The sequence below is a fragment of the Eptatretus burgeri genome, chromosome 10 (genome assembly GCF_056783735.1).
Source record: "Eptatretus burgeri isolate ZD-2024b chromosome 10, Ebu_testis_v1, whole genome shotgun sequence".
In the NCBI taxonomy this organism is placed as follows: domain Eukaryota; kingdom Metazoa; phylum Chordata; class Myxini; order Myxiniformes; family Myxinidae; genus Eptatretus; species Eptatretus burgeri.
Genome location: NC_140970.1, coordinates 68499792 through 68522360, shown reverse-complemented (window position 1 = coordinate 68522360; position 22569 = coordinate 68499792). Strand labels below are relative to the sequence as shown.

Here is a 22569-nt window from a genome sequence, read left to right as displayed (position 1 = left end):
TACGATTCTTATTCTGCTGTTATTGCTTCTTGCTGTTACCCTAACCCTAACCCTAACAGCCAGCTTTGAATGCAATTACAAGTCTCCTTCTTTACCATTCACAGACTTTCTTGTTTACAAGTTGGACACACAGGAAAGCCTGAACAAAGAGAAGGTGAGCTGCCATTTCAGGATGGATTTTGGCTTTGTTTGAAAAGTCATCGTTTTGTGACATCAGGAGGATTTGAATGTGGGTTTGAATTCCAGCTTTTGTAAGCCTCGTCATGGATACAGTTATTCATTGCCGTGCTTTTCTAAAATGAAGCACATGTTGTCACACATCTGTCAGCTTTATGTGTAGAACCACACCCAGCAAATATTTAATTCTTCTTTGTATTTCCTGTATTGTAAGACTCTTTTGCAAAGAAAATATGCTTTTGTTGTTTATAACACCAACACAGCTCCATGGAGTGTTATTTTTCCAGAGAGTGTTGTGGTCATTGAGTTAATGAATGCAATGCTTGTATAGCATTGCAATCTTGACGAGTGGTCTGTTCTTTTACCATGTTTTGTTTATATTTCAAGTTTATTTTCCTTCTTGTATTAAAACTGAGCAGATCCGAGCATCACCTGTTTAGTTTTATTCTGACGACTGTCAAGCCCTAACTTTTACACTTTCAAGTTTTCAGCATGAGCTCACCCCTTTCAGGTGATGGCCAAGCAACCAAATTGTATAAAGCATGGGTTAATTTTTTTAAGGAGAAGATGATTCAAATAAATTAGGCGAAGATTAATCATGGATTGCTGGGATTGGGCGAGGGGGGTGGGGGGGTTGGTAGGTGGAACTGGGAGCAGAAGCTGATGTTATGTAGAAGCCTGTACAGGCAACCTCAGTATATTGTTGTGACCTGTTGGTATGGCCAATCTTGCAGGGTTACACGACCTCTCGTTATACCCTACGTGTGGATGGCCGTGCCAAGGGGGGGTCACGTGCCCTCGTGACGTACTTTGATTAAACTTACCATATCAGGTGTGGCCGAGCGGAGCTGCCAAGTACGCAATGGCTAATAAAACTAATTATTGGGGTCAGACTTCCCGGCGAAGCTAAGGTGTGGACCATGCTGGACCAATGAAGGAAAAGACGAAACTGGTTGGGTTCATCTATAACAGAAGCAATTTATTACAACCAAGGGCAAGGAAAGGTCATTTGACACAGGAGAGGGGTTTTATTCACAAGTGTACAGCAGGGAAAGCAAGGGTTCATTAGTGCAGCAAAATAAATGCAATTATGTGCAAAAAGAGGACACAGAGCAGAATTAACACAATAAAAACTACAATCTTAAATTATATTATACACGTTACAGACGCCGTCAGACACACACCCGAGGAAATTAGAGATAGCCAGAGAGAGAAGCAGTTGAGGTGTAAGCAACCTCGTTGTACCTGGCATAGTCGACGGACCTATGCAACCCAATCGCTTAGGAGGGGGAAGGAGGAAAGAAAACTTGGGGTGTCTATGGTGCGTGAGTGGGTTGGTGCAAAATGTGGTACAGTGTGATACAGAAGAGGAAATGTGAAGATGTGCGAATTGGTAATGCTCTTTCAGTGATGCGTCCACAGTGGACGAGACATCAGATGGGAGAGAAAGCTGCATGAGAGATATCTAAACGGGGTGTGTAAGAGAGTCTGTAAATGTGTTGTTGATGACTGTGGAACGCCATGTGAGCCGAGTGCCGATGACCCGGTAATGACCCAGCAACAACTCGGCGCTGTTCGCCTGGTCCGTCCTTGCGCTGCTCTCTCAGAAGTTAGCTAATATGAATGTGTGGGATTTGTTTGGGTTGAAAGACATTCCAAGTGTTGAACCAGCTCCTAATTCTATTAATATCTGCAGAGAGGGAAGAGGCTGCTGCCTGCCTGTCTGAAGGATGGAAAATTATTCAGCAGAGTGTGGAATTATCATGCAGGATTTTGCAGGGAATCAGAAGGATCATTGATGAAGATGAGGAAAAGAATGGGCCCAATACATTTCTTTGGAGCACTCCAGCCTTGAGAGAGAGGAAATGAGACTATCCCTTCAAGAGCTACATGCTGAATATGGGAGTGAAGGAAGTCAGTGAGCCATGAGAGGAGGTGGCCTTAGATGCCATTATCAGAGTTTGGAGATCAGGGTGCAGTGCAAGACTATAACAAATACTCCAGATATGTCAAGGGAGATGGCCCTGGTCTGACATCCATTGTTGGGAGAGTAGTAGCATCATGTCCAAGGTACAGTGACTGGGTCTGAAACCGAACTGATGATCTGAGATCAGGCCATTGTAGAAGAGGAAGGATTTGATGTCAACTGCAATGATAGATTTGATGACCTTGCTTATCATTGGAAGTAAGCATGTAGTTAAGAGGATCCGTTTTTGCACCATGTTTGTTTATTGTTGTGATGTTAGCTAACTTCTAGGCAGATGGAAACTGTCCCAGAGAAAATGATCAAGTGAAATTATCAGAAAGGATGAGCAAGAGCAGAGAGCAGTTTTTTTTGACATGTGCACTGATGCCGTCTGGGCCTGTCACGTAATTGGAGTCAAGGTTTGCCAGAAACCTCTTCACCTTCTCAAGTGGGAAACATACAGTATCCAGGAGCAGTTGGGTATGAGATGGTGGAGTAGTTGTATGTAGGGAGAGGTTGGGTGCACAAAATTTGGAAGCGAACACAAAATTGAGGCATCCAGCCTTCTCACGAGCAGTCACCTTTGGTCCCAATTGAAGTGAAATCTGGGTCGGAAAGTTCTGATTGTGTGAGGCCCATGGAGTTACAGAAGTCCTTTGCTGAAGTGCCATGGCTGGTTAAAGAGGTACCAACACCCAGCCAATTGCCATAGTGACAGTTGAAAACACCACTTATGAGGAAGAGAGAGTGGGAACGAGTGGTTTTAAGATGGTGCATGTTGACAGAGTGAGATGTAAATAGTCATCCTATTCGGAAGATGGTACAGCATACAGTCAAAAAGGTACAGCATGCTGAGGTGCAGCATAGTCAAAAAGGATGGGAAAGCGCAGCCCAAGGTACTCCTGGGGGTTAAGAGTGGGAAGGTAGAATTACAGTGGGAAATGGAGTTCTTGATATAAACTGCAACTCTGTCACCGGAACGGTGAATGAGAATGGAGGGTGGGATGCTGGGGAAGGAGAAGGGGGGGGCGGGATGCTGGGGAAGGAGAAGGGGGGGGCGGAACATTGGGGAAGGAGAAGGGGGCGGGACGCTGGGGAAGGAGAAGGGGGCGGGACGCTGGGGAAGGAGAAGGGGGCGGGACGCTGGGGAAGGAGAAGGGGGCGGGACGCTGGGGAAGGAGAAGGGGGCGGGACGCTGGGGAAGGAGAAGGGGGCGGGACGCTGGGGAAGGAGAAGGGGGCGGGACGCTGGGGAAGGAGAAGGGGCGGGACGCTGGGGAAGGAGAAGGGGGCGGGACGCTGGGGAAGGAGAAGGGGGCGGGACGCTGGGGAAGGAGAAGGGGGCGGGACGCTGGGGAAGGAGAAAGGGGGCGGGACGCTGGGGAAGGAGAAGGGAGGGCGGGACGCTGGGGAAGGAGAAGGGGGCGGGACGCTGGGGAAGGAGAAGGGGGCGGGACGCTGGGGAAGGAGAAGGGGGCGGGACGCTGGGGAAGGAGAAGGGGGCGGGACGCTGGGGAAGGAGAAGGGGGCGGGACGCTGGGGAAGGAGAAGGGGCGGGACGCTGGGGAAGGAGAAGGGGCGGGACGCTGGGGAAGGAGAAGGGGGCGGGACGCTGGGGAAGGAGAAGGGGGCGGGACGCTGGGGAAGGAGAAGGGGGGCGGGACGCTGGGGAAGGAGAAGGGAGGGCGGGACGCTGGGGAAGGAGAAGGGGGCGGGACGCTGGGGAAGGAGAAGGGGGCGGGACGCTGGGGAAGGAGAAGGGGGCGGGACGCTGGGGAAGGAGAAGGGGGCGGGACGCTGGGGAAGGAGAAGGGGGCGGGACGCTGGGGAAGGAGAAGGGGCGGGACGCTGGGGAAGGAGAAGGGGGCGGGACGCTGGGGAAGGAGAAGGGGCGGGACGCTGGGGAAGGAGAAGGGGGGCGGGACGCTGGGGAAGGAGAAGGGGGCGGGACGCTGGGGAAGGAGAAGGGAGGGCGGGACGCTGGGGAAGGAGAAGGGGGCGGGACGCTGGGGAAGGAGAAGGGGGCGGGACGCTGGGGAAGGAGAAGGGGGCGGGACGCTGGGGAAGGAGAAGGGGGCGGGACGCTGGGGAAGGAGAAGGGGGCGGGACGCTGGGGAAGGAGAAGGGGGCGGGACGCTGGGGAAGGGAGAAGGGGCGGGACGCTGGGAAAGGAGAAGGGGGCGGGACGCTGGGGAAGGAGAAGGGGGCAGAACGCTGGGGAAGGAGAAGGGGCGGGACACAGGGGAAGGAGAAGGGGCTGGAAGCTGGGGAAGGAGAAAGGGGGAGGCGGGACGTTGGGGAAGGAGAAAGGGTGGCGGGACGCTGGGGAAGGAGAAAGGGGAGGCGGGACGCTGGGGAAGGAGAAAGGGGGAGGCGGGACGCTGGGGGAAGGAGAAAGGGGGAGGCGGGACGCTGGGGAAGGAGAAAGGGGGAGGCGGGACGCTGGGGAAGGAGAAAGGGGGAGGCGGGACATTGGGGAAGGAGATGGGGGAGGCGGGACATTGGGGAAGGAGATGGGGAGGCGGGACGTTGGGGAAGGAGATGGGGGAGGCGGGGCGTTGGGGAAGGAGATGGGGGAGGCGGGACGTTGGGGAAGGAGAATGGGGGAGGCGGGACGTTGGGGAAGGAGAATGGGGAGGCGGGACGTTGGGGAAGGAGAATGGGGGAGGCGGGACGTTGGGGAAGGAGAATGGGGGTGGGACGCTGGGGAAGGAGAATGGGGCGGGACGCTGGGGAAGGAGAAGGGGGCGGGACGCTGGGGAAGGAGAAGGGGGCGGGACGCTGGGGAAGGAGAAGGGGGCGGGACGCTGGGGAAGGAGAAGGGGGCGGGACGCTGGGGAAGGAGAAGGGGGCGGACGCTGGGGAAGGAGAAGGGGGCTGGACGCTGGGGAAGGAGAAGGGGGCGGGACGCTGGGGAAGGAGACGGGGGCGGGACGCTGGGGAAGGAGAAGGGGGCGGGACGCTGGGGAAGGAGAAGGGGGCGGGACGCTTGGGAAGGAGACGGGGGGTGGCGGGACGCTGGGGAAGGAGAAAGGGTGAGGCGGGACGCTGGAGAAGGAGAAAGGGGGAGGCGGGACGTTGGAGAAGGAGAAAGGGGGAGGCGGGATGTTGGAGAAGGAGAAAGGGGGAGGCGGGACGTTGGGGAAGGAGAATGGGGTGGGCGGGACGCTGGGGAAGGAGAAGGGGCGGGACGCTGGGGAAGGAGAAGGGGGCGGGACGCTGGGGAAGGAGAAGGGGGGCGGGACGCTGGGGAAGGAGAAGGGGGCGGGACGCTGGGGAAGGAGAAGGGGGCGGGACGCTGGGGAAGGAGAAGGGGGCGGGACGCTGGGAAAGGAGAAGGGGGCGGGACGCTGGGGAAGGAGAAGGGGGCAGAACGCTGGGGAAGGAGAAGGGGGCGGGACACAGGGGAAGGAGAAGGGGGCTGGAAGCTGGGGAAGGAGAAAGGGGGAGGCGGGACGTTGGGGAAGGAGAAAGGGTGGCGGGACGCTGGGGAAGGAGAAAGGGGGAGGCGGGACGCTGGGGAAGGAGAAAGGGGAGGCGGGACGCTGGGGAAGGAGAAAGGGGGAGGCGGGACGCTGGGGAAGGAGAAAGGGGGAGGCGGGACGCTGGGGAAGGAGAAAGGGGAGGCGGGACGCTGGGGAAGGGAGAAAGGGGGAGGCGGGACGTTGGGGAAGGAGATGGGGGAGGCGGGACGTTGGGGAAGGAGATGGGGGAGGCGGGACGTTGGGGAAGGAGGATGGGGAGGCGGGACGTTGGGGAAGGAGAATGGGGAGGCGGGACGTTGGGGAAGGAGAATGGGGAGGCGGGACGTTGGGGAAGGAGAATGGGGAGGCGGGACGTTGGGGAAGGAGAATGGGGGAGGCGGGACGTTGGGGGAAGGAGAATGGGGAGGCGGGACGTTGGGGAAGGAGAATGGGGGTGGGACGCTGGGGAAGGAGAATGGGGCGGGACGCTGGGGAAGGAGAAGGGGCGGGACGCTGGGGAAGGAGAAGGGGGCGGGACGCTGGGGAAGGAGAAGGGGGCGGGACGCTGGGGAAGGAGAAGGGGGCGGGACGCTGGGGAAGGGAAGAAGGGGGCGGGACGCTGGGGAAGGAGAAGGGGCGGGACGCTGGGGAAGGAGAAGGGGGCGGGACGCTGGGGAAGGAGAAGGGGGCTGGACGCTGGGGAAGGAGAAGGGGGCGGGACGCTGGGGAAGGAGACGGGGGCGGGACGCTGGGGAAGGGAGAAGGGGGCGGGACGCTGGGGAAGGAGAAGGGGCGGGACGCTTGGGAAGGAGAAGGGGGGTGGCGGGACGCTGGGAAGGAGAAAGGGTGAGGCGGGACGCTGGAGAAGGAGAAAGGGGGAGGCGGGACGTTGGAGAAGGAGAAAGGGGGAGGCGGGACGTTGGGGAAGGAGAATGGGGTGGGCGGGACGCTGGAGAAGGAGAATGGGGGGCGGGACGTTGGGGAAGGAGACTGGGGGGCACGACGTTGGGGAAGGAGACTGGGGGCGGGACATTGAGGAAGGGGGGATGGGACGCTGGGGAAGGAGAAGGGGGCACTGGGGAAGGAGAATGGGGGCGGGACGCTGGGGAAGGAGAATGGGGCGGGACACTGGGGAAGGAGAATGGGGCGGGACACTGGGGAAGGAGAATGGGGGCGGGACACTGGGGAAGGAGAATGGGGGCGGGACACTGGGGAAGGAGAATGGGGGCGGGACACTGGGGAAGGAGAATGGGGGGCGGGACGCTGGGGAAGGAGAAAGGGGTGGGCAGGACGCTGGGAAAGGAGAATGGGGTGGGCAGGACGCTGGGGAAGGAGAATGGGGGCGGGACGCTGGGGAAAGGAGAAAGGGGGCGGGACGCTGGGAAAGGAGAATGGGGTGGGCAGGACGCTGGAGAAGGAGAATGGGGGCGGGACACTGGGGAAGGAGAATGGGGGCGGGACACTGGGGAAGGAGAATGGGGGCGGGACACTGGGGAAGGAGAATGGGGGCGGGACGCTGGGGAAGGAGAAAGGGGGCGGGACGCTGGGAAAGGAGAATGGGGTGGGCAGGACGCTGGAGAAGAAGACTGTGGGGCGGTACGCTGGGGAAGGAGGAAGGGGGACGGGACGCTGGGGAAGGAGAAGGGGCGCTGGGGAAGGAGAATGGGGGGCAGGATGCTTGGGAAGGAGAAAGGGGGCAGGATGCTTGGAAAGGAGAAAGGGGGGCAGGATGCTGGGGAAGGAGAAAGGGGGCAGGATGCTGGGGAAGGATAAAGGGGGGCAGGATGCTGGGGAAGGATAAAGGGGGGCAGGATGCTGCGGAAGGAGAAAGGGGGCAGGACGCTGGAGAAGGAGAAAGGGGGCGGGACGCTGGGGAAGGAGAATGGGGGTGGGATGCTGGGGGAGGAGAATGGGGGCGGGACGCTGGGAAGGAGAAGGGGGCGGGACGCTGGGGAAGGAGAAGGGGGCGGGATGCTGGGGAAGGAGAAGGGGGCGGGATGCTGGGGAACGAGAAGGGGGGCGGGATGCTGGGGAAGGAGAAGGGGGCGGGACGCTGGGGAGGGAGAAAGGGGGGACGGGATGCTGGGGAAGTAGAAGGGGGGCACGCTGGAGAAGAAGGGGGACGGGATATATGAACCATTCTGGACAACACTACGAGAAGCATCACAAAGTTGTTACGAGCTTAGACTTCTGTCGTTGCAAATGCAAAAAGGCTGCACTCCATTGTACAGCACTGCCTGTGTGATTGAGAGTGCTTGAGGAATCAACCTGAAATGTTCCGAATGACATTGTCTGGTGCATTACCGTTTGGGTCTGGGGTGAAATTTGCTGAGCTGCTGCAAGCAAATAGATTCACCAATTAACTATATCCCCGCTTCATAAAATCCTTGATGCACATGCAAAAATATACAATACAGCTATTTTATTATAATGTTAGCCAATCCTGAGTGGACATATGTTGGAATATTATATCAAAATACAAATCAGATCATCCTTATAAACATATCTGTTAGTGACCCACCATGTCCTGCATGGTTTCAAGCAGTCAGTGCTAAGCGGATCAATTAGCGCACTTCTTTGAATCGGCTGTGGGCAGCACTTATTTGTCTCGTTTATATTTTCATCTTCTTACTTCCTTGTCATAGAGATGATATAAGATGATGTTTTCTGAGCATGTGGAGAAGGAAGAGGGTTTGGGTTGTGGTGCTACTCACCTTTAACAAGCAAGACAAGGTCAATATGTTTATTTGTTTTGTTGCTTTGTCTAAAGGACTGCGTATTTTCATGTCATCTGTGAAACTTCATGCCATTGTGTCACTGATATGGAGAAACAAACCTACCGGAATCTGTCGAGATATGGTCAAAAACCCCAAAAGCAAACGTTTGATGTTTTATGCCACCATGTTGCAATATTAAATTCTTGTGTATGACAGATAATGTACAAGCATACTTGTGGAATGCAAGTGATACAATATAGTACGTATGATATTTTAAAGCATAAGTGCTTTCCCCCCCCCCCCCCCGGAGGGAGGGAGCGGGATATTGTAATCGTCCGGTTTGTTTGTCTGTCTGTTTGTTTGTTTGTCTGTCTGTTAGCAACTTTACGGCAAAACGGCTTTAGCAAACACTATCAAATTTAATCCACAGGTGGGCAATGAACCGTGGACAACCCCATTAACTTTTGGGTCCAATTGGATCAAAGGTCAAGGTCACGAAAAGATCAAAATCGTTTTTCACTCAACTTCGTCAAAAATGATCTGATTTACTTCAAACTAAGCTTATAGTGAACCTTATTCTATTTGTCACTTGTAATCCTACCCATTCCTATAGTGAAAAATGCATATTTTAGTGGGGCAATATCGTTACACACTGGACAAAAGTGCCAATTTTTTTTGTGGCTACCTATGGACATACTTAATAAAGAAATCCCATGCTCCAAAATATCGGGCCATATTTTTATGTGATTATGGGTCAAAATCCATGATGGCGGCCGAATCTTTTTTTAAATCTATAAATAATTATAACTTCGCTAATATTGGTTGTAAAAATATGTGTAAACTATGTATTTGTAGGTAATGATGCCCAGGGAGTCGATTGGAGCCATCAGATTTGGGATTAGATCATCAGGAACTAAGATAATGGTCACATGTAGAAAAAAAAATATGGGTCGCTCGATATGAAAATTGATGGTTCGCGTTACATGATTTAATGACTTTTTTTTGTTGCGCTGAAATAAGTTGTGTACATGTTGACTATCATCTTTCCTATATCATGTGTTTATTTGTTGGCAAATTGATAATTTGATGATGCATATTTCACTTTGTCTAATGCCCTCATCGAAGATTAATCTGGAAGTCTTATATATTATTTCCAAGTTTGTGGTTTCGTGTCGCGCTATCTTCGACTTTGTTCTGTGCTCAAGTAACGTGATATTCGGCTTACATTATCTCAAAGACCATATGAGGTGCATGGTACAAAAAAAGTAAATAAAATGGTTCTGAAACGGTGAAATCGTATTCCACTTACTGCATTAAAGTAAAATTACGACTGATACTCTGCATCAGTTCATTTCTCAAACACACCCACCCCAACATGTCGTGCAGAGCGCGGGTTATGCTAGTTGTATATTATGTGGCGGTTGGATAATGTTTTTTTTCTTTGTTACAGGTTGTAAACAGCCCTGAATCTACTGTTCAGTGAAACATCACACCATAGACTGGACAATTTGTGTCATTTGCCAGAACAGTAGATACACTTCACCTCTCATGTCCAAAGAACAGACAGAACCGCAATGCTGACGACGTCTATAAGGACTTTCTTGACAATGCCAGAGAGTTCGAAGAGATAGGTGCATTGCCGGTCGATGTTGATTTTGGCGAACATGGCACCCCAGAATGTTTTGCAGAAAACAACGCTTCTTGGCATCGGGCATGCCACCAAAAGTTTAATAAAAGTAAACTTGAACGAGAGCTGAATAAAAAACATAAACAACAAGACGATGAAAAAGCTCCAGGTACCAGCGCATCCCAGCGATCAAAGCGACAGTCAATGGGATCAAGCAAGGACACTTGTTTATTCTGTGATGAGGGTGGCCCCAGAAAACTGCATGAATCTGCAACTAAATGTGCAGAGTACAATTTAAAGTTAATGGCCACCGAAATGTAAGATGGCAAAGTACTTGCAAAAATACTATGTGGGGATCTGGTCTCAAATGAACTCAAGTACCATATAGAATGTCTGACAAAGTACCGAAATGACTATCGTGGTTATAGGCGACAGAATAGTCCAACAAGGGCCGACCAACGTGAGCTGAATAAACAAGCCAAAATGATCAATTAAGGAGTATTTGTTGAACTTGTAACGTACATGGAGGAATCTGCCGAGGAGGGGACGTACCTATTCAAACTGTCAAACATACACAACATGTTTGAGAAAAGACTTGGGGACTTTGGCATTGATACCACTATCAATAAAACCCGGTTAAAAGAAAAACTCCTCAATCACTTCTCCCAGCTAGGACTAGGTGAGCAATCTGATGGAAAAAACATAATCCTGGCATTCCCAGCAGGCATTCAGCAACTACTCAAAGATGCTTTCTTGTTCCATGATTATGATGAAGAAGCTCGGTTGTTTGGCAGAGTTGCCAAAATATGTAGGGAGGAAATCCTGAAAGAAATGATAGCATTCAGTGGCGAATTCAACCCTGGATGTCAGCAGAAGATTATGCCCAGTACAAGATTGTTAATGTCCATGCTCATCAATGGCCCAACCTTAGCAGGTTCAGTAAATGACTCCCAAGCATGCCTGACACTCACACAGCTCTTGGTTCACAACTGCAAGAAGAAAGGAAATGTTGAGACAAAACATCAGCGTTGCTCTCCAGACCATGAACCACCATTACCTTTATATGTTGGTTTAAACTTACATACTCAAACTAGGAGCAAGACACTAGTTGATCAAATGGCCAGCTTTGGGATAAGTGTGTCATACAAACGTGTCATGCAATTTGAAAACGAACTTGCTGCCGCACAGTGTGAACAATATAGAAGCGATGGAGTAGTGTGTCCAAGCCATTTGAGAAAAGGTTTGTTCACAGTAAGTGCGTTAGACAATCTTGACCATAATCCGTCTTCAACGACAGTACAGGGATCCTTTCATGGAACAGGGATTAGCATCATTCAGCAGCCAACAAAAGACCATCCTGGGATTATACACAGTCAACCTGTTAGCTTGTCCAACACAACTTCAAATTCATCACAGTCTGGTTCTTCCGGATTCGTATTTTATTGTACCTGCTGTTTACATGAAACCCACAACAACAGAAGTACCCACAATAGAACACACCACAACGTCAGGTTTTGCTGATTACATAGTAGTGGGGCAACTTAGCTAAATATAGCATAACAATTGTGCATTTTGTGAGGAAAGCACCAAATTTGGCACACTAGTAGCCTATCATATTATGAACAGATTTGGATATTGGGCCATCTCAAATTCAGCCGATGATGGCTGTGGCAGCCATTTTCCACTGCCACCAAAAATTTTGAGATGGCCCAATATTCAAATCTGTTCATAATATGATAGGCTACTAGTGTGCCAAATTTGGTGCTTTCCTCACAAAATGCACAATTGTTATGCTAAGTTGCCCCACTATAGAGAAAGCCAACGCCCAAGAGGAACGGTGGATTCAACATGCATCTGAACTACTGCAACAGGACTTAGTGCGAGAACAATCATTGTCATGGGCTGCATATCATGCATCACGTCAGCCTCAACCAAATGAATTGCCTGCAATCACAGCCTTATTGCCACTCTTTGTAAAGAAGGCTGACTCAGCTGCAATGGTCAAACACGGCATGAGGATCATACAGAGTATAACCCAATTTCTGAATCCTGGTCAGATACCAATTCTGGCAAGTACACACAGTGGAAATTTCCAACAACGCATGGAGAAAAATTGATGGTCATCATGTTTGGAGGCCTACATCTGGAAAAGGCACTTTGAACTGTTCTTGGCGATATGTTAGATGCGTCTGGCTGGATAGATGCATTCATAGAGTCTGGTATAGCAACGGCAGGTACAGCGCAGTCATTCTTAAAAGTATCGCACATAACCCGAACTCGCCATGCACATCAAGTGTCTGCTCTCGCTCTTGGAAATCTTCAACAAGAATCATTCATTGCAGCGAATGATACTGATACTGATGACGAGAAAGCCTTTGACAGTTGGAAGATGCCCATGACAGAGAAGAGCCCAACCTTTCAATATTGGGACCTGGTGCTGAGATTAGAAAAGACTGTACTAATCTTCGTTAGAGCCCATCGCGAAAAGAACTTTCAACTCTATCGAGAGGTGCTGGATTCACTGATGTTCCTGTTCTTCGCCCTGGATCACTACAATTACAACAGATGGTTAGCGTGCACATCCAGGATATGAATTCACTACCAGTCGGTGTTAAAGAGGACCTCGAAAAGCACTGGGTGGTTGTCAAAGGCAGCCGCAGATTTTCCGCTATTCCAATATATCAGGCCCACGAGCAGGAGAATGCTAAAGTAAAAGGAAAGGGTGAGGCTATCGGACTGACTGAAAAACCTGAGTCCTTGAAGAGATGGATGATCGCTGGTCCTGAACAAGCTCGAGTGGTCACATCTTTTGAAAACGAATACTTGGCTTCCGACGATGCTGATCTTCAGTACCACCATCACGACGAAGGATCGTCAGCACAGAAGTTATTCCAGCAGCAAACAAACAACCTCATCCAGACAATCAATGGGTATGGAAATCCATTCTCTGATGACTGCCAAGAACTCTTGGTTCTTCATTCACGTCAATGCGCCGACCAGGAAGTAGCTAACGCTATCAAAGGATTAGAAGCTCTTGGAAATGCTCAGTACAACATATTTAAGAAGGAGGTCTTCACAAAGCAAAGCAAGTCTATTCACGAGTCAATCAAAAAGAACAAACTGCATTTGTTCCAAACACCAAAACTAAAGAAAACCTCCAAAACGAAAGAGCTCACAGCCATTCGAAGTGATGCAAGCTTTTTTGGTCGACTGTACATCGCAAATCAACAGCGGGATGGAGATCGAGACATTTTTCTCGCATGAAAATCAATTGTACCCTCCCAGTATGTCGGATCATGGAAAACTTCGGACAGGCACCAAGTCAGATTTGATTAGGTGCATTGAAGTATTCGAACAAGGTGAACAAGACGAACTTCCATGAACAGTGGACTGTAAGATATTTGATGGTGCCGTCCGAGCCCATACTTTGTCAGCTGCTACTGCTACTACCTTTGATGACTACGCACAGTCTATGTTGTTGCCGTTTCTTTTGCGTGAGCTACAGTATGTCAGACAGGATAGATGTCGTCTGGGACCAATACTTGCCAAGCAGCATCAAGGCATCCACAAGAGAACGAAGAGGCAGTAGTGTGCGCCTCAAGGTCAATCCAAGAACAAAGATACCTTCCAAGTGGAACGATTTCCTGTTGGATTCATCCAATAAAGATGAACTCTTCTCATTTTTGACACAGAAAGTGGCTGATGGCGACTGGCCTGCTGAAAAAGGCATCTACATAACGAATGGCACAACAGTTATTTCCAGAGGCACAAGTCACGTGATATCAGACTGCACACACGAAGAAGCAGACAGCAGGATTGTGTTCCATATTGTACATGCTCTGCAGCACGGGGCCAAGAAAGTACAAGTGCGTACGGTTGACACAGATGTGCTTGTGATCCTTGTCGGCCATTTCTTCGATCTGCTGGAACTGCAACCTGACCTGGAGCTCTGTGTAGCATTTGGCGTTGGCAAAACTTTTGTGTTCACAGCATCAACGCCATATCTGTAAGCCTTGGAGAAAGGATCGCTCGGGCACTTCCTGTATTCCACGCATTTTCAGGGAGTGATACCACCTCGTATTTCTTCCGGAAGGGCAAAAAAGTCCCTGGCAATCATGGAAAAGCTACCCTTTGGTTACTGAAGCCTTCCTCTTCATAGGGAATGATCCCTTTGAAACGTTGGATACTGAATCGCCTCAATTTAAACACCTTGAAGGCTTCACATTCGTCATGTATGACAAAACAAGCAATGACGCCGACATAAACGATGCGAGGCGGGAGTTGTTCTCCAAGAAAAGCAGACCTCTTGAAAATATTTCACCAACTAAGGTACTTAGTACTAAGGGTATTAAGCAGAATGCTTGAATTAAATAGCAAGATTGAAATTTAGTGTATACCCAATCAGTTTGTCTTGTAGCAATGTACATACTACTTTGTTGCAGGATGCACTGGTACAACATGTCAAGAGAGTTATCCTTCAGGCTGGAATTTGGTCAGCAAGTTGGCAGGCCCACGTTGTCATACCGTCGCCTGAAGTGTTTGGATGGAGTCTACAGTCTGACCGATGGGAACCAATTTGGATGACAATACCAGAAGCTGCAAAAGCTTGCACTGAACTTATCAAATGTGGCTGTAAATCCGAGCGTGGTGGTCGCATCTGCAAATGTATCAAATCTGGGCTGAACTGTACTGACCTGTGTAGCTGCAAGTGCGAAAAGAACTAACTTGCTTGTGTTCATATGTGTACATGATATAATGGTTCAGTTTTTATTAAAATATGTATCCAGCAAAGTATGTCTCGTATAACAAATGTGTCTCGCGAAACGTCAATGTTTGTATCGAGCGACCCATATTTTTTTCTACATGTGACCATGATCTTAGTTCCTCATGATCTAATCCCAAATCTGATGGTTCCAATCGAGTCCCTGGGCATCATTACCTACAAATAGATAGTTTACACATAATCTTACAACCAGTATTAGTGAAGTTATAATTATTTATCGATTTTTAAAAAAAAATTTGACCCATAATCACATGAAAATATGGTCAGATTTTTTGGAGCACGGGATTTTTTTTTATCAAGTAAGTCCATAGGTAACCACAAAAAAAAAATTGGCACTTTTGTCCAGCGTGTAACAATGTTTTCCCTTATTCCCCTCACTATTTGTGAAGATCGGTAGGCTCCGAAGTTTTGGGGGTCATGGTCATCGGTCAAAATTACAAATTTTCCATTAAAACTAAAACATGGTTATGAAAATACAACTTTACGGGAAAACAGCTGGCTCAAACACTGTCAAATTGTATCCACAGGTGGGTAATGAATCTCGGACGACTCCATTAACTTTTGGGTCCAATTAGGTCAAAGGTCAAGGTCAAGGTCACGAAAAGGTCAAAATCGTTTTTCGCTCATAACTTCGTCAAAAATGATCTGATTTACTTCAAACTAAGCTTATAGTGAACCTTATTCTATTTGTGACTTAAAATCCTACCAATCCTATAGTGAAAAATGCATATTTGTGAAAATAACTTTATGCCTTAAATGGGTGGGATTTGTTGTGCCTGGCACCACTTGTTTCTATTAAACTCAAAGATATATTCAAATTTCGTGTGTTTTGCATACTTTGTTCATGATAAATGGCTGTGCATGCACACAGAATAACATTTCCAGGTGGCTCCATATCTAAAAATGTTTGTAATACAACATTCTACATGTATACCAAATTTGATGCTTTCATCACCAAATGCACAAGTTATGCCGGCTGATTAAACAGAATATGAAATATCTATACAGATACTTTTGTATAGAATACCACTTCAGTGGTGACAACAGGATAATAATTAAAAAATACATTCATCTTTACCATTGAGCCCCATTCCCATTCCACTCCTTGTCTGCATTTAACCCATTATCCCCTCTCCTTTTCTATTTTTGGCAGTTATACTTCTCTGAGATAAGAAACAACTTTCTGATACATTTTATTTGTTTACATCACCACTCATTCTGTGCGTCCATTTCAGTGTTGGGATTAGAAGGGTTGGGTGATGAGAGATCATCAAGTGACCAACATTTATTATCTTGAAAAACGAAAGTCTTTGACGTGTGTGTGTGTGTGTGTGTGTGTGTGTGTGTGTGTGTGTGTGTGTGTGTGTGTGTGTGTGTGTGTGTGTGTGTGTGTGTGTGTGTGTGTGTGTGTGTGTGTGTGTGTGTGTGCGTGTGTGTGCGCGTGCTAATTTGTTTGTACAGCAAAATGGGTTCAGCAGATACAACTCTATCAAAGCGCAACATCAGATTCTCAAGGTAAGATGGCCAAACACAGTTTGACACATTCTTTCATCGGTTTAAATCGCCATTTTATAGTAAAATTGTGTTTAAGAGGGGTTGAGATATAATATGTTGATGTTGATATATTGATTTTACTGATGTGATACATTGATTTTATATGAGTATCACATATTTATAACATGTTATGAATAATATGCATCTTATCAAAATGTGTAGAAGGATAACAGTTACTCATTCTTCCCTGGTCTTTCCCTAAAATGGCTGAAGCTACAGGCTAAAAACAAAAATCCAAGAACGACACTCGGTAGAGTGCATACCTCTGCCAGGCTAAACAGTTTGTTTTGTGTCCCGTTGATAGGCTGGATCCAAATCCGCATCTTCACCAAAACCAAATCTCCTTGTTTTTGTCACCTACCCAACTCCTCCACCAAGTTTTGTCATAATCTGTCCTCAACATTTTGAAATATTATGTGATTATGTTGTTTTTGGCCCTGTCTCTCAATTGTGGAGAAGAACTTATAAAATGTAAGAATTATCATTTCCGGATCTTCACCAAAATCAAAATAATTCGTCCTTGTTTATACACCCAACCTGTTCACAAAGTTTTTTTTTTCTCCGAATCTGTCCATAACTTTTGAGATATCCTGCTCATAGACAGACAAACAGGAGCGAAAACATATGGAAGGAGGTGTGTGTGTGTGTGTGTTATAACCATTGCAGCTGCTAGCTCATTGTATTAACAGGAAATGGTACGAACCCGCCACGGATATTTCTCGTATCCCTTTCCATGAGTCCGAATTGCATTCTAGAACAGAACAATTATGGTTTACCATCTTGAAATTACCACTCTTTTGTCTAAATGCCGAAAATTATGTTTAAAAGACGATTCGAATCATAAATTTCACGTCGGCAACAGCAGGTTAAAAGTGCCCGTCGAGCAAAACCAAATCAATGAAAATGCACACACACATAGCGCATGTGCAAAAGGCCTTACTTATCATTCACATGTCATTTTGAAAGTTCCCTATTAGAAAGTAACCAATGGTAAGAATTATTGTTTTTGGACAATGGTGCTTGGCTGAGGAAAGATTGGCCCAGGCATGTGGAGAGTCGCCCGGAAAAGTCGAAGTCTTTGAAGCGGACAGGTCAAGGCCTTTGAGGCCATGGGCAGCTGTTTTGATTGGTTCTTGAGAGACTGGGCATGCAACTATCAAAATAAAGACCAATTACTGCACTGTAGTCCCAAGAAGGAAGCCAGACATGACAATGCACGCATGCACGCACGCACGCACGCACGCATGCACACACACACACACATTATGTACTGGTAAGTGCTTACAAAAGCTATTTCGTTGAAGTTATAACCTTAACTTGTAAGCAATTTACTGATTTCCCAACTGCCTGGGTCATCAGCTGGGCACCGTTTTTCATCGAGGTTTCATTCCTTTCAGCCCAGAACCTCTCCAAACGGCGGATCCACAACCCCGGTCGCAGGTCCATATCAGTAGATTACTCAACATCAATGGACCCACAACCTCAAAGTTTTTTTCAGACAGTCAGTCAACACAGCAATGCAATATCCTGGTTTAAACTTATTTAAATATTAAGATTAAATATTTTTACTTCATACTTATTAAAACTTATATACTTATTAAGTATTATTGCATCGGAATAACTTTAATCATAAACCACTTTATGTGATAATATATTTAGTGATAAATACTTCACTTTGTGGACATATCCATTACACAGCACCTCCATCTAACCATAGACTCAAACTATCATCAATATTCAAACTATCATCAGTCACCGATTTTAACATACTGCACTGCATAACCAAGCAACCACCAACAGTTTATTTTAATGCTTATGACCTCTGCCACCGAAGGTGAAGGAGGTTATGTTTTCACCCCTTTCTGTCTGTCTGTCTGTCTGTTTTGTTTGTCTGTTTGTGTGCAGCATATCTCAAGTTGCAGACGGATCCGGATGAAATTTTGTGGACAGGCTCTGTGTGTGACGAGGACGGACTGATTAGGTTTTGGTGAAGATCCAGATCCGGATCCGACTACTAGAATTTTTTAAGTGATTCTTCACCATTGAGAGATAGGGCCAAAAACGATACAGCACTGTATAGCATGATATTTCAAAAATGTATTGGGCCTGATATGTTCTCATGGATCAGGCATTACGTGGTGGAGGTATGCGCTCCACCGAGTGCCGTTGTCGTTTTTTAAGTGATTCTTCACCATTGAGAGATGGGGCTAAACTCATAACATGATATCTCAAAAAGTTGTGGACGGATTTGAATGAAACTTGATAGACATGTTGAGTGTGTGATAAGGAAGAATTGATTAGATTTTGGTGAAGTTCTGAATCTGGATATGGATACGTAAATTATTTAATTTTAAAAGTGATTCTTCACCCTTGAGTGATAGGGCCAAAAACGATATAGTACTGTATCTATCGCATGATATTTCAAAAATGTATTGTGCCCGATGTGTTCTCGTGGATCTGACATTGCGTGGTGGGGGTATGCGCTCTACCAAGTGCCTTTCTAGTTTAGAATGTATTTTATAAATAATATTTATCTATTTATATATATATTTATTTTATTTTATTTATTTCATGTCTCTCTCTATCGAGTGCAGCCTGTGGCTGCTGGTTGCATCATTGGTTGGGATGCGGTTATGCCACTGATGCAGTGTCCCCCTTACCAGTACACTGGTACTCATTTTGCCAACCTTAGAAGGATGACAGGCTGAGTCAACCTCCTGGTGTATTTTAATTCAGCGGCCAACGGGGCTTGAACTCAGGACCCGAAGTTCCCAAGCCGCCACCCTAACCACTAAGCCAACATCAGGCTTATTTATTTCATGTAAATACCTCCATATATATATATATATATATATATATATATATATATATATATATATATATATATATATATATATATATATATATATATATATATATATATATATATATATATATATGTATGTATATGTGTATATATATATATATATATATGTATATATATCTATGTATATGTATATGTGTATGTATATATATATGTATATATATGTATGTATATGTATATGTGTATATATATATATATATATGTATATATATATATATGTATATGTATATATATATATATATGTATATATATATATATATATGTATATATATGTTTAATCAATAAGATTGTTGCGGATCCGGGGTGGGGGGATTCGCACCCGAATCTTGATAGCAAAATGTTACAGATTCGCCGTCACGCGTCTTCAATCGCGATACCAACGTACCCCTGGACCTTACCAGTTGGGGAAATAGATCCCGGTTACAGACTGGTTTTGTCAGATGCCGAGCGTTTTCTGCCAGTCTGTAACCATTTTGGTTTTATATACCAATCGAGCGAATTGTTTCTCAACGCGGCACGAATTGACTCAAAGCGGCAACTTCATACAAATCAGCCAGATTTATTGGGGAACATCGGGGAACAAAACACAAGCAAAATATTCACGACAATGTTTTAATTAATCTACAACCCGTTCTTAACTATGGAGATACGGATTACGGGTTTCGAAGGGGTCCCTACCGAAATAAGCCTTAAACGACATGCAGACAAGACAGAGTACTTGGTGATGTTTCATGGACGAGAGGAAAGTGTCAAAAGCACAAATGTCGCTTGTAACAAGCTGATGTCCAGGGATTCGAGCCCCAAGCTCGAGCACGCCGCGTGGCAAGATGGCGCTCGCCCTCCTTTGTCGCACCGCCCATGCACGTGGCCTCCGCGCGTTCAGACCCCGCGAAGTCGACTGCACCAGATCGTCAGGTCGATGATGGGTTTCAGCTGGTTTCTCACAAGGTCCAGAATACAAGTCCAGGCCTGGCCTGTTCACCAGGCCTCCTTCAAGAAGCAGATCGCAGACTGACACAGCCGTCCCCTACACAGCAGATCACGACTCCCACCAGTCGTCTCTCATCCAGCCGAGGGCAGACAGACCTCCTGCAGTCCTTTCCCTGCCTTTCCTTCAGCCCTGGCTCACTTCTCCAGGCCACAGAAGGCAGACCCGGCGCGTCCAGGTCCAGTTTCTCTCCCGGCAGAATCACCACTGGCTTTTTTTTGTTTCTGCTCGCCTCGAAGCCCACCGGTCAACTCCGTCCTCTCAGTTTCTTACCACTTTTTCTTTTCGGGGCGCGCCCCTTTACGAAGCCGACAAACTCCTCCCCTTAGTTTCACTTCCTTCTTGAGGCCACTCCTTCTCAGCCGACTGGACGAGGCCTCGTCCGGAGAGGGGAAGGAAGAAGAAGTTCTCGGTACACCACCACCACACAAACAATAAACAGCCTCTTACACCTCCTGACACACATGTAACGTCCATTTTACCGAACAGCCTGGCTAAACATGCATTTAATGGGGGATCTGGGCTAATCCTATATTTTGTAGCATACTTAGGGCCATTTCCGCAACAATATTAATTAAAGAATTAACCTCACTAAAGTAATTAATTCATTATTATTGCATCAAATGCAATGCAATTGGAACTTGTTTACATGAAAACCAATCAAACTTAAATAAAAGGTGATTATGGAGTCTAAAAACATTCTCACAAGACCTGATCAAACAATCAGCCAAATATCCCCTGTTTAACATGATGGAAAAAAACCTTCTCAGCACTTTCCACCAAATCATCCTTTACTGAACAAATTCTTGGAAATCTAAGTAGCTGAGATGAAAAGACAATGCAACCCATTTTAATTGGTACTTTGCTACCTGGAAAGGTGTCCAAGACTACAGAGAAACTGAAATCATAAACTTTATGATATACACTTGTACTAAAACCATTCTGTGCAACTCTAACCAACACATTCAGACATGGAGCAACTGTGCAATCATTAGAACTCCTGTTTACAATCAGGCCATCTGGATAAATCTTGTGAAGCTACCTATCAAAAAAATTATAGTTCATCACACAAATATCATCTATATAACGACATGTATGAGATAACATTTTAGCTAATCCTAATTTTTTTGTAATTCATCAATTTCTGCATAAATGAAAATTCACAGAAAATAAGAACAATGTCTGCTCGTCGGAGGCTGCAATTCCCACCCATGGGAACACCCGTAACCTGTTGAAACATTATCCCACAAAAAGACACAAAAGTATTAAATACAATAAAATTAACAGCATCCTTAAACTTCTGCTTCTCAAAACAATGAAAACTTGAATGCTTATTTTTTAGAAAAGAATGCTCTATCAAACCTGACACATAAAAACTTATTAAAAGAGTTAAAATCCTTGTCATTTAATTTGAAGAGTGAATCACTCATTAGTACTAAATCCAAATTTGTATATAAAGTTGAAAAATCAAAAATGTCGTCTGACTTGATATTGAAGCATCTAATTATATCTAAGAACTCTAAAGAAGAATTGATATTCCAGAAGTTGTTAATACCAGAATTCTTCTAAATTTCTGAACAATATTTCCTGAACTGTTCACTAATAACTTGTTATAACAATGCTTGAACTAGTCAGAGATAGACAAACAATGTGGACAGTCAGGAGAAGCAGATTAAGGACAGAGATGTGTTGGTAGAATTACTTCCCTGGGATCACTTTGCATTCTCTTGTGCTTGCCTCGGTCCTCCCTTTGCAATAAAGACACGCTTGGAGGCTCAGCTTTCGTTAGAGCCTCAACTTAGCTATTTGGAGTATCCTTGGTTGGGAAATGCTGCTTAGACAATGTTGATGCGTGGGGCACGCTGCTTGGACAAAACACAGAAACACTCCTCAGAGAGAACAAATTAATTGAAGGTTTCTTCAAATTAATTTATACCTACAGAAAAATTATAATACATAAACAAAGTTGTACACAAGGGATTGCATTCATGCATATGAAGTGCACATAGTACAAACCTTCAGAACTGAGAACTTCCCCTGTAGGTAGATTGACCTTGACTTTGTGGACAGCTTTTGCTTTGTTCCTGATTTTGATCAAATGAACAGAATAGATTGCATTGCTCTAATCCAACATGCAATGCTATACATGGCAAATCATTAAATCCTTGAAAAGGCGAAAATAATTAGCTTGTCACATCTACAGATTGGAAATGAAGTTAATTAATTTTGTATTGCTCAACATTCCAGCAATATCAATCTGATTTTTATGCTTTCATCAGAGTGCATGCCATTGAACAAAGAAAAAAAATAAAAATGTACCCTGCACCTGCATCGGAAAGTGAAGCCTGGTTGCTAGCGAGAAATTTAAACATTCTGACTGCTTAGCTACAGAGGCGAAGCAAATAACTGACTGCTGTGCCTGGGAGCTCAT

General features: G+C 46.6%; 1 protein-coding gene and 2 pseudogenes across 2 annotated transcripts in view; all 3 read left to right on the top strand.

The window, feature by feature from the left end:
* The window catches only part of GOLIM4 (golgi integral membrane protein 4), a 119495-nt gene that overhangs the window by 23341 nt on the left and 73585 nt on the right, over positions 1-22569 (top strand). For both annotated transcript variants that reach the window (XM_085898830.1, XM_085898829.1), the window contains exons 3-4: positions 105-154; positions 16195-16248. In XM_085898830.1, the coding sequence (XP_085754956.1) occupies positions 105-154; positions 16195-16248 (104 nt within the window). The remainder of the gene's footprint in view (positions 1-104; positions 155-16194; positions 16249-22569) is intronic.
* On the top strand, positions 7726-11499 carry LOC147018788 (uncharacterized; annotated as a pseudogene).
* On the top strand, positions 11677-16182 carry LOC147018787 (uncharacterized; annotated as a pseudogene).